Raw genomic sequence first — 11,981 nt, 5'->3', positions numbered from 1 at the left:
TTGGATAAACTCTGCCCCTTGCTGGGAGTCGAGTGTTTGTCTGTGACTCCGGTAGGGAGGAGGGTGCTGGATGTCACCCCTTTGGTGTTCCCTGCAGCTCACATCTGCTGAGCACCTACTGTGCCAGGCATTCTCCACCTAGGAGCTCATTCAAACATTGAGTTTTCATCACTATGATAACCCTTAGAAAGTACAGTCTCACTTTTATATTGAAACTGGGCACAGAGAGGTCAAGTGATCTGATAAAAGTCACACAGCTTTTAAAACACTTGAACTCTGGCCTCTTACAGACAGATCTTCAAGTTATCTTTAAGAGACATACGTTCATCACTTGAGGGGTAGGGGTGGGGTGGGGTGTGTAGAACCTCCAGACATCTGGGTCTTCTAGTGTAAGGCAGGAGCTGCCCACTCCCAGAATCCACATGCCTTTTTAGGGTGCAAGGTGGGTGCTTGCAAACCAGTCCGCTCCTTCTGTGGGGCACGGTGCAGGTCCCCACTGCATTTGGCTGGGTGAAGAAACGGGCGGCTTCCTTGGTCTCCATCAGGGGTCCCCAGATGCTTCGGTATCCCAGCGTGAGAAGAGGGTTTGTGCTTTCAAGGGTCAGGCTCCAGGCGCTGCGAGAGGACGCTGAGGACGCGTTGGAACTTCTCGAGTCGTGTGGCCCATGGTGCCCCAGCCCCTCGGCTCCCCCAGAGCAACCTCCTCAAGAAGCCAGTGGTCAGGGCCTCTGTCAGCTCTGGGTTGGGCCGGAATCCTGGGGGCGAGGCCAGGTGAGCTGGGGGTGGGGCCCAGGCACCTGCCTTGCTCCTCCCACACCTGCCTGGTTCCCTCTGGACTTTGACCAGGCGGGACTGCCCCAGATTATCTGAACAACCGGGCAGCGTTAGCTGGGGAGAGGTCTGCAGGAGTGAGGGTTGGGGGGCGGGGGTGGCTGACGGGCTTGGTCGATGCGGGCTCTGCCAGGGTGCATGGGGGCCAGTCCGTTCCAGGGGCCACATCAGGGCACCCCCTGCTTTAGGGCTTGAACCTGGAGATGGAGCTGCCTTGAGGGTGGAATTTGGGCCACCCTGCGTAACAAACTTGGGAAGAGGCGGTTGGGCCATGTTGGAAGGAAAAGGGTCTTAAGGAACCACCCAGGTTGGTGATTCCGGAGGCCGGGCTGCCCCAGGACAGAAGCGTGGTTCTGAATACAGTGGGGGAATGGTCTGAGTCATTTCGGAGGGAGCTGCGCATTCCTGCGGGGAATTGAGACCCTCTGGGGGTAGGGCCTTCCCAGGTGGGAGAGTGGGGGGTGGGGCCCTGTGGGCGTGGCTCCGAGGAGCAGAAGGCGCTGTGCCCATCAACGCTGCAGGGGGCGGTGGCATGTGTGGAGGTGGGAACACCCCTGGGACCGGGGCCCGCCCAGTTTGGGTGGGACTCTGGGAGGCGTGAGAAGAGTCTAGTCTCTGGCCCCGTGGGTTTGGAGGTTACCGCGCTGGAGCATGCAGGTTGTTTCTAAAGTGGGGATCCTCTGGCAACCTCTCAAAGGGGAGGCGCTCACCTCGCAGGCGCCGCGCCGCCGCCTCGCGGAATCTGGGCGCGTCCCGGGCCGTCTGACGCGCCCGGTGCAGGGTGCTCAGCAGCCGCTCGCAGCTCTCGTCCAAGGGCCCCGGGAGTTCCTCACCCTCCAGCAGGCGCGCCGCGGGTGCCACGTGCGGCAGCGCCACCTCGCCGGGTTCGCTGGGTCCTGTTGGGGGAAGGGTCTGGGCTGAGCTAGGGGCGGGGTGCGGGTCCTAGGGTGAAGAGGACGCAACATATACTGGGGCCAGGGCACCCTAGGACAGGGCAGCGTGTGGGGTTTGAGTCAGACACGGAGGCTCGAGCCCGGACCGGAGGAGGACAAGGGTGGGGCCTGGAGCCGGGGCGGAGCCTAGAACAGGCCCGCCCAGGGGTTGGGTCCAGGGCAGAGTCTCGCGTGGAGGGCGGGGCAAGGGCGCGGGGGTCGGGGCAAGGGCGCGGAGGGCGGAGGCCTCGATTAAGGGGCGGAGCCTAGGACCGAAAGAGCAGGCGGCTCGTACCGCCAAGGTGGAGCCCGAGACAGAAGCAAGGGTTCGGCGCGAGACCGGTAGGCCAGAGCCTAGAGCAATGCTGGATGTGAGTCAGGGGCCGGGCCTAAGCAGGGGGCGTGGCCTAGGAGCGACCCAGGGGCGGGGACTAAGACACGGGCGGGCGGGGCTTAGGGCTGAATCCAAATTCTGGTTAGGGTTATCACTCCTCGAAAGCCGCCACTCACCGGCGCCCTCATTCAGAGATCTCATCAGCGGCTTCAGCTCCTGCTCAAAGGCCAGCGCAGCCTCCGTGTGGCTCCTTCGCAGGTGGCGCCACGTGCGTTCCAAACGCGACACCTGGAGGAAGAGACCTGAGCACTCCTTCCTTCCACTCTTCCCCATCACTTGCACTTCGGCCTCCTCCCTTGCTTCCCACGCACCTGGGGCATGAGCAAGGCGCCCATCACCGCGGCCAGTCCGGGCAGGTCACCCACCGCCCCTGGCCGCAGCGCCACGGCCAGCTCCACCAGGCCCCTCAGGGCGGCCGCGCGTTCTTCCAGCGGCCCTGCGCAGCCCAGCACTGCCAGCGCCCCCGCCAACGCCAGCGTCTCGAGCCTGCAGAGGAGGAGAGCAAGGGTCTGGGGGCAGTGGGGAGGTTTGCGATGTGGGGGTGAGGAGGGACAGTCGGCGGCATTGCCCATTCCTCTCCTCCCTGGGGAACCGGGAATGGGAGGAGGTTTGAAGACCCCTGGGGATTTCAGGTGGCTGGCTCACCTCTCCAGCAATTCCAACCTCAAGCGATGCCCGTGGGGAAGTGTGAGCAGCTCCAGACCAGAGGCGACCCCCATGGCGCCCCGCTGAGCCTTGGTCACTCCCAGGACGCCTGTGGCCTGGCGATGGGGGGCGGGGGTAAGAGCAGGGACGTTAAAGGAGCAGAGTGAGTCTATGGGTGTGAGGTGGGTTTGGGTCATGCCCTGGCTTCAGGCCCTACCCGGGGAGGGAAACCTGGTAAGGGACCCACCTGGCAGTCTACCAATAGCAGGTGGAGAGCTGTACTCCCAGGATGGTGTTCCAGGAACAGGCCACGGAGAGTATGCAGGACTTCGGGTTCCAGAGGCCGATTCTGGGAGCCCAGCAGGCAGGAGGGGGTGTCAGGGAGACAGAAAGAGACCTCAGCCTGCGGTCTTGCAAAACATCTGTCCTCCTCTTTCTCCTCCTCGGCTTCCCACCAGGGCACATCTGACTCTGGGCAGCTGTGGCCAGGGGTCGGTCCTTGGACCCTGAGCAGTCGGGGCACCAGCTCACAGTACGTCGGGGGGCGTCCAGAGGCATCAGACAGTAGCAATGAGGGTGTTCGAGGTGGCTTGGTTGGGGCCTTGGCATGAAGCTGCCCATCAGAGGCCCTGAGACTGTCAGCAACGGACCCCAAGGGAACTGGGGTCTTTAGTATCACGGGGTCACTACCTGTCCGAGGCAGGCCAGATGCAGGTACAGTGGAGGCTCCTGGGGGTCATACAAGAAGGGGAGAAAGAAGTACAGAGAGAAGATAGCTGGCTGGGGTGATGGCTTCCTGAGCTACCAACCTTCTGGTTCCTGCACTCATTCAGCCAATAACCAGGTATCCTAAATTACCTGTTGCAGCTTTGAAGCTGAACAGCTTCATCAACATCAATGCTAGATACCTATCAATGGTCTGAAAATGAACTTTCTCTGACATGGATGTAGTTCTGCCAATTCTGAAGACTCCATTTTAAGTCTGAACTCTTCCTTTTTGCTCCTCTGATTGAAGATGGTAAGCACTGACCACACAAAATTAAAATGAAAAAAAATATGTCACTCAAAATTCACCAAGTTACATATGCCTCAAAGAAAGTGAATTTATCAAACTTTCGAATGATGTCTTCTGTTAAGTTTGTGATATATTTACTTCTGAGGTTATTAACTTAAAACTGCACACAGACTTTTGGGAGACTGTATCTACTAAACATTTAAGTCGACCCTGTTATGGGGGTTTAAAACCTCCGTAATGTTCCCATCTCTCTGAATAAGGATCGAAGTCTTCTTGTCAGCCCTCAAAGCTCTCACAATCTGAGCCTGGTCTCTCTCCTGATCTCCCTCTCACTCCCACTGTTTCTGCTATACTCACTTCTTTTTGGTTCAATGAACAGCTCAGACTCCTGTTCTGGTTCCAGTTTCTTTGCACTGACTGTTCTCTCTGTCTGGGCCACTCTCACCCCATTATCCACATTGTTCCCTCCCTCATCTCCTTCAAATATTTCTCCATGAAAAAATTTCCTAACTACTACTAAAAACTGTAATACTCCTTGCTCTATCCTACTTTTAATTTTTAACCCAAAGCATAATTGATTCCCCTTCATGGATCACAGCCTTGTCGTGGCAAAGGGGCTTGCATAACTCAATGAAGCTATGAGCCGTGCCGTGTAGGGCCACCCAAGATAGATGGGTCACAGTGAAGAGTTATCACAAAAAGTGGTCCACTGGAGGAGGGAATGGCAAACCACCCCAGTATTCTTGCCGTTAGAACCCCATGAACAGTATGAAAAGGCAAAAAGATATGACACCGGAAGATAAGCCCCGCAGGTCAGAAGGTATCCAATATGCTACTGGGGAAGAGTGGAGGGTAATCATTAATAGCTCCAGAAAGAATGAAACACCTGGGCCAGAGGGGAAATGGTGCTCAGTTGTGGATGTGTCTGGTGGTGAAAGTAAACCTCAATGCTGTAAAGAACAATATTGTATAAGAACCTGGAACGTTAGATCCATTTGCTGTTGCTGTTCAGTCACTAAGGTGTGTCCAACTCTGTGACCCTATGAACTGCAGCACACCATGAGTCAAGGTAAATTGGATGTGGTCAAGCAGGAGATGGCAAGAGTAAACATCGACATTTTAGGGATCAGTGAACTCAAATGGACAGGAATGGGCAAATTTAATTCATATGACCGTTATCTACTACTGTGGGCAAGAATCCTTTAGAAGAAATGGAGTGGCCCTCACAGTCAACAAAACATTCTGAAACACAGCACTTGGGTGCAATCACAAAAATGACAGAATGATTTTGGTTCATTTCCAAGGCAAACTATTCAACATCGCAGTAATTCAAATCTATGCTCCAACCTCTAATGCTGGAGAAAATGAAGTTGAACCATTCTATGAAGATCTACAAGACCTTCTAGAACTAACACCAAAAAAGATGTTCTTTCATCATAGGGGGTTGCAAAAGTAGGAAGTCAAGCGATACCTGGAATAACAAGAAAGTCTGGCCTTGGAGTACAAAATGAAGCAGGGAAAAGGCTAACAGAGATTTGTCAAGAGAATATGCTGGTCACAGCAAACCTTTTTCCAACTACACAAGAGACAACTCTACACACAGACATCACCAAATGGTCAATATGGAAATCAGATTGATTATATTCTTTGCAGCAGAAGATGAAGAAACTCTATACAGTCAGCAAAAACAAGACCTAGACCTCACTGTGGCTCAAATCATCAACTCCTTATTGCAGAATTCAATCTTAAATTGGAGAAAGTAGGGGAAAAACACTAGGCCATTCACGTACGACCTAGATCAAATCCCTTATGATTATACAGTGGAAGTGACAGAGTCAAGGGATTAAATCTGATAGACATGAGTACCTGAAGAGCTATGGACAGAGGTTTGTAACATTGTACAGGAGGCAGTAACCATAACCATCCCAAAGAAAAAGAAATGCAAGAAGGCAAAATGGTTGTCTGAGGAGGCTTTACAAACCGAGGAAAGAAGAGAAGTGAAAAGCAAGGGAGAAAAGGAAAGGTATACCCAACTGAATGCAGAGTTCCAGAGAATAGCAAGGAGAGACAAGAAGGCCTTCTTCAATGAACAATGCAAAGAAATAGAGGAAAACAACAGGATGGGAAAGACTAGAAATCTCTTCAAGAAAATTGAGATATCAAGGGAACATTTCAGGCAAGAATGGGCACAATAAAGAACAGAAACGGTATGGACCTAAGCGAAGCAGAAGCTATTAAGAAGAGGTGGCAAGAATACACAGGAGAGCTGTACAAAAAAAAGGTCTTAATGACAAGGGTAACCACGATGGTGTGGTTACTCACCTAGAGCCTGACATCCTGGAATGTGAAGTCAAGTGGGCCTTAGGAAGCATTACTACAAACAAAGCTGGTGGAGGTGATGGAATTCCAACTGAGCTATTTCAAATCCTTAAAGTTGATGCTGTTAAAGTGCTATACTCAATATATTAGCAAATTTGGAAAACTCAGCAGTAGCCACAGGACTGGAAAAGGTTAGTTTTCATTCCAGTCCCAGAGAAGGGTAATGCCAGCTGCTACTGCTAAGTCACTTCAGTCGTGTCCGACTCTGTGAGACCCCATAGACGGCAGTCCACCAGGCTCTGCTGTCCCTGGGATTCTCCAGGCAAGAACACTGGAGTGGGTTGCCATTTCCTTCTCCAATGCATGAAAGTGAAAAGTGAAAGTGAAGTTGCTCAGTCCTATCTGACTCTTAGCGACCCCATGGACTGAAGCCTACTGGGCTCCTCCGTCCATGGGACTTTCCAGGCAAGAGTACTGGAGTGGGTTGCCATTGCCTTCTCCAAGGGCAATGCCAAAGAATGTTCAAAAGTGAAGTTGCTCAGTCGTGTCCAACTCTTTGTGACCCTGTGGACTGTAGCCTGCCAGGCTCCTCTGTCCTTGGGATTCTCCAGGCAAGAATATTAGAGGAGTGTGTTGTTATTTCCTTCTCTAAGAATGTTCAAACTACAATACAGTTGCACTCATTTCGCATGGTAGTAAGGTTATGCTCAAAATCCTTCAAGCTAGGCTTCAGCAGTGTGTGAACTTAGAACTTCTAGATATATAATCTGAGTTTAGAAAAGGCAGAGGAACCAGAGATTAAATTGCCAACATTCGTTGGGTCATAGAGAAAGCTAGGGAATTCCAGAAAAACATCTACTTCTGCTTTATTGACTATGCTAAAGCCTTTGACTGTGTGGAACACAACAAACTGTGGAAAGCTCTTTAAAAAGCAGGAATACCAGACCACCTTACCTGTCTCCTGAAAAACCTGTATCCTGGACAAGCAACAGTTAGAATCTTACTGAAAATGGTACAAAATTGGGAAAGGAGTGAGACAAGGCTGTATATTAACACCCTGTTTATTTAACTTATATGCATAGTACATCATGTGAAATGCTGGGCTGGATGAATTACACGCTGGAATCAAGATTGCTGGGCAAAATATCAACAACCTCAGATATGCAGATGATGCCATTCTAATGGCAGAAAGTGAAGAGGAACTAAAGAGCCTCTTGATGAGGGTGAAAGAGGAGGATGAAAAAGCTGGCTTAAAACTCAACATTCAAAAAACAAACATCATGGCATTTGGTTCCATCACTTCATGGCAAACAGCAGGGGAAAAATTGGAAGGAGTGACAGATTTTATTTTCTTGGACTTCAAAATCACTGTGGATGGTGACTGCAGCTATGAAATTAAAAGAAGCTTGTTCCTTGGAAGGAAAGCTATGACAAATTTAGACAGCATATTAAAAAGCACAGACATCACTTTGCTGACAAAGGTCTGTATTGTCAAAGCTATGATTTTTCCAGTAGTCATGTATGGATGTGAGAGTTGGATCATAAAGAAGGCTGAGTGCCAAATAATTGATGCTTTCAAATTGTGGTGTTAGAGAAGACTCTTGACAGTCCCTTGGACAGCAAGAAGATCAAACCAGTCAATCCTAAATGAAATCAACCCTGAATAATCATTGGAAGGACTGATGCTAAAGCTGAAACTCCAATGCTTTGACTACTTAATGGGAAGAGCCAACTCATTGGAAAAGACCTTGGTGCTGGTAAAGATTGAAGGCAAAAGGAGAAGGGGGTGACAGAGGATGAGATGGTTAGAGAGCATCACTGAATCAATGGACAAGAATTTAAGCAAACTCTGGGAGATAGTGAAGGACAGGAAAGCTTGGTGTGCTGTATCCATGGGATCAGAGTGGACATGACTTGGCAACTGAACAACAACAAATTGACTTGTTTCTGTTGTTCATGGTCCTTCATTCTCTAATAGGATGTTGGCTCCACTTGAGCAGGGATCTTTGTCTTTCTTGTTCACTGATGCATCTCAGCACTTAGTATTGTGTCTGACACACACAGTGAGGGCTCATGTTGAATGGGAGACAACAGACCAGTCAGGGCACAAGGGGAACTCCTCCTTTATGTAGGATGGTCAGGGTTAGCTGCTTTTTGGAACTCCTGTTAGATGAGAAACAGTCAGGTAAAGGTTAGGGAATGAGCTTTCCAAAGATGAGACCAGCAAGTGCAAAGGTCCTGAGGCAGGAAAAAATGTACAAGGTTCCAGCAGACTGAACAACAGCAACAACCAGCAACTGAAAGGAAGTCTGTGTGGCCAGAGTGAACAGGGGATGAGGGATGGAATTATTGGAGAGGTTAGCTATGCTTAGAGCATGGAGGGTTTCTTGGAATCATTGTAAACCCATACTTTTAAGCACCTACAGAGTTCCTGTGTGTGTTTTAGTCACTGTGACAACATTGAGAGCATCACCATCCTTTTTTCCCAGCAGGTTGTCACCTGCCCAGTGTCACTTGGATAATGCATCGCAGAGGAATTTCGGAGCTATGTCCTATCCTGGAAGACCTTTTACCTGGTCCAGGAGGGTCTTCTGGTAGCCGCCACATATGCTCCAAACCTGCGGGCTGACTATCACTCCGCTTCCTATCCCTGGGGGACAGAGATAAGGGAGATATGTTGTTCTACTCCGAGCAGATAGTTAGATAGCATATAGCCTCCACCAATGCCCAGAAAACCTTACATCCCATCACTCAGAACCAGGGGATCCCTAACCCCTGGGTTGCTTGCTAACCCCAGGGAACACTTGGCAATGTCAGGAGATATGTTTTGGTAGTCACAACTAAGGGGAGGGGTGCAGGGCATTCTACTGGCATCTAGTAGATAAGAGACCAGGGATGCCGTTCAACAGCCTGCAATGCACAGGACGGCCGCCCCCACAACCAAGAATAATCTGGCCACAAATGTCAATAGTGGACAGAGCCGTCCACTGTTGGAACACACAGGAACAGTGGTGGAGAACCCTGGGGGCGGGGCGGGGGGGGAGGGGGAGGGGCGGTCCTTGGTTGTCTTCGGGATATAGAGAGCCTGTGAATACCTGAGCGGCTCTGTGCGAGCCAGGCCGTCTGGAAGAGTGTCCTCACTAAAGCTGCGTCGAATTAGTCCTTGCCGTGGCACTGGCCTGGAGGCCACAGCCCCTGTGGCTTGGGACAGTGGACGCTGGCCAATCACATAGCTGCGAACCAGGGCAGGCAGGCTGGGGAAACGCTCATCCTCTAGCTGAAAGAGGGCTGTGGGCCGGCCTGGCCGGGGCCTCAGGGCCACACGAAGCACCTCGAAGTGCAGGGCTGAGCCCCGCCAGCGGCAAGAGATCACAGGGTGGCCCCCACGGGACTTGGACGCACGAACTAAGAAGTCACCATCTTGCTGGAGAAGGTCCTCGGCCTTCTGAGGATGGAGGATTGGGGGGCAAGGGTTTACGCATGAGCACGTATCAATAATTAATGGAGACTCCCGACCCTTCCCTCCGACCCAAGAAAAGCCACCCCAGAGACTGGGTAGTTTTGAGCCAATTTCTTCTTGTCTAGTGGAAATACTTCCGCACTACATTTCCCAGGCTCCTTTGCGGTTAACCGTGTGACAAGATCTGACCAATGGGATGTGGGAGGAGTCCTGTAGGGACCGGTCAGACCCAGCCCATGAAATAAGTCTAGCAGAGTCCTACAGGTTTCGTCCTGAATCTGTCAGTTGATGCCCCCAGAGCCCTTGGGGCGGGGGGGCGGGGGGGGGACGGGGGGTGGGCAGAAGACTGAAAGGGCTTGGGTCTGACTCCTTTTGAAGCTCTGCATCCTTCTTAGACTGTGACATGAACTAGTCCTTAAATGTCGATGGAGTCGTTGACAGCATGGGAGTGTTTGTTACAGCCACTAGCTGATGCTGACTAATGCAAGTTCCAACCTGGTGACATGTGCTGAGTTTCTTATGCAAATGTGGCATTCAGAAAAGCCATTTGCTAGGTTCTTCCAAACAGACCATGGCCTTGAAATTCACCTTTATAAAAATAGAGCACTATCATGCCAGCTATGGTGGCTGAAAACAGGGCCTGAGGGCCACAACATCATAGAAGGGCAAAGCAGAGCTGCTGATGGAGGCTGGGAGCTGGACAATATGTGCAAAGGATACTTGTATGGCCCTTATTATATGCCAGGTACTGTTTTAAGTGTAAAATGTATGAACTCACTTCATCCTTTACCAAGGATAAGAGAGGTACTATTATGCCCATTTTACAGATGGGGAAACAGAGGCCCAGAGCCATCAAGTACCTTGCTCTGCTGTTGCTGCTGCTAAGTCGCTTCAGTCATGTCTGACTGTGCGACCCCATAGACGGCAGCCCACCAGGCTTCCCTGTCCCTGGGATTCTCCAAGCAAGAACACTGGAGTGGGTTGCCATTTCCTTCTCCAATGCATGAAAGTGAAAAGTGAATCTGAAGTCCCTCAGTCGTGTCCGACTCTTAGCAACCCCGTGGACTGCAGCCCACCAGGCCCTCTGTCCATGGGATTTTCCAAGCAAGAGTACTGGAGTGGGGTGCCACTGCCTATTTTATATCCAATATAAGTTGTAGGATTTGAACTCAGGCTGCTTGTGGCTAAAGTGTGGGGTATTCACCATTAAGCTACACTGCCTCTCATGATTTGATTAGATGTCTAAGGTCCTGGGACTCCTGAAGGTGACTCCTAAGTTGGAGATGCAAGTGAGATGTTTTGAATTGAGAGGGAGATGGGACCCTGGCAGCCACAGGTGACCTGGGATACAGAGAGAGACAGAGAGATAAGTAGGGCCAAAGGGTGGTTTGAGGAGTGATTAGTACCCTGTTTAACTCCTGTCACCTTCTTCAACACCATCCCAAAGGAAGTGATAATTTAAAGATAAGAAGTGCCATCCCACATAGACCAAGTTGCAAAACAATCCTCAGCCCTCAAGCCATTCTTTCTGATAGATCTCGACCCTAAGGCCCTTATCTGGGACCCAGGAGTCCCCAATAAGTCAAAGGTGAGTGAGACTCCCCATCAGATGGTATGTGGTCCTGTGAGAAGCAGCGGTACCTGGCGGGACAGGGGGCCGTGGTACCAGGGTTGGCCCACAAAGTCCTCTCCATCTTGTGGCACCTGCATGGAGCTCTTGGGGGCAGAGGGTGCAGGGGCTGTGCTTTGTACTTCCAACAGGCCTCAGTCTTCCTCATCTGTAAAACAGGAATAATTATTCTTGCTTCCTGAATGGCTTGGTCAGCCCTTTCATGTTCCTCATAGGTTGAAGACAACAGCCCACATCTTATCAAGCCATAAAATGCAATGCTCTCTGTATATGTGTATATATATATATATTCTATTTCAATATTCAGCATGTTTATATAATTATATGTAAATGTATTTAAATATTTACATATTTGTGTATTGTATATTCTAAATATAAATATATTTTAACTATATGTTAATATATATTTATATTAAATTAGTTACCCATAGTCAGATTATATATTTTTAATTATAAATTATATGAGTTATATTTGATATATATATCAGATTAAATTCAAGCTATGAGTAACTTTGGGGCTTCCTGGATGGCTCAGTGGGTAAAGCAGCCACCTGCAAGGCAGGTGACACAGGAGACGTGGGTTCAATCCCTGGGTCATGAAGATCCCCTGGAGTGGGAAATGGCAACCCATTCCAGTATTCTTGCCTGAAAAATCCCATTGACAGAGGAGCCAGGAAGACTACAGTCCAAAGGGTTGCAAAGAGTCAGACATGACTGAGCGACTAAGCATGAAATGAATACATTTAATTTATTAT

The 11,981-nt window shown here is 50.3% G+C and overlaps 1 protein-coding gene across 1 annotated transcript; it reads right to left on the bottom strand.

Annotated features, from left to right (window-relative positions):
• Positions 1 to 594: 594 nt before the first annotated feature.
• Positions 595 to 11,306, bottom strand: SH2D3A (SH2 domain containing 3A). Its single transcript, XM_068980928.1, has 9 exons — positions 11,238 to 11,306; positions 9,232 to 9,581; positions 8,710 to 8,786; positions 3,050 to 3,531; positions 2,803 to 2,918; positions 2,469 to 2,643; positions 2,267 to 2,385; positions 1,542 to 1,720; positions 595 to 755 (listed from the first exon to the last, which is right to left on the bottom strand). Exons 1-9 carry the CDS (start codon positions 11,304 to 11,306, stop codon positions 595 to 597), a joined length of 1,728 nt encoding a protein of 575 aa, XP_068837029.1.
• Positions 11,307 to 11,981: the final 675 nt, after the last annotated feature.

The sequence above is a fragment of the Capricornis sumatraensis genome, chromosome 9 (genome assembly GCF_032405125.1).
Source record: "Capricornis sumatraensis isolate serow.1 chromosome 9, serow.2, whole genome shotgun sequence".
Taxonomy (NCBI): domain Eukaryota; kingdom Metazoa; phylum Chordata; class Mammalia; order Artiodactyla; family Bovidae; genus Capricornis; species Capricornis sumatraensis.
The sequence above is the reverse complement of the archived record's forward strand: the minus strand, read 5'-3'. Positions and strand labels throughout refer to the sequence as shown.

What these genes read in the sequence shown, in the direction of transcription:
- SH2D3A (XM_068980928.1), bottom strand. Translation starts at nt 11,306, where the DNA reads ATGCAGGTGCCACAAGATGGAGAGGACTTTGTGGGCCAACCCTGGTAC. An exon ending in GCTCGCACAGAGCCGCTCAG is followed by an intron (nt 8,787 to 9,231) that starts GTATTCACAGGC and finishes TCTGTCCCCCAG; the next exon opens with GGATAGGAAGCGGAGTGATA. An exon ending in TGCTATTGGTAGACTGCCAG is followed by an intron (nt 2,919 to 3,049) that starts GTGGGTCCCTTA and finishes CCCCATCGCCAG; the next exon opens with GCCACAGGCGTCCTGGGAGT.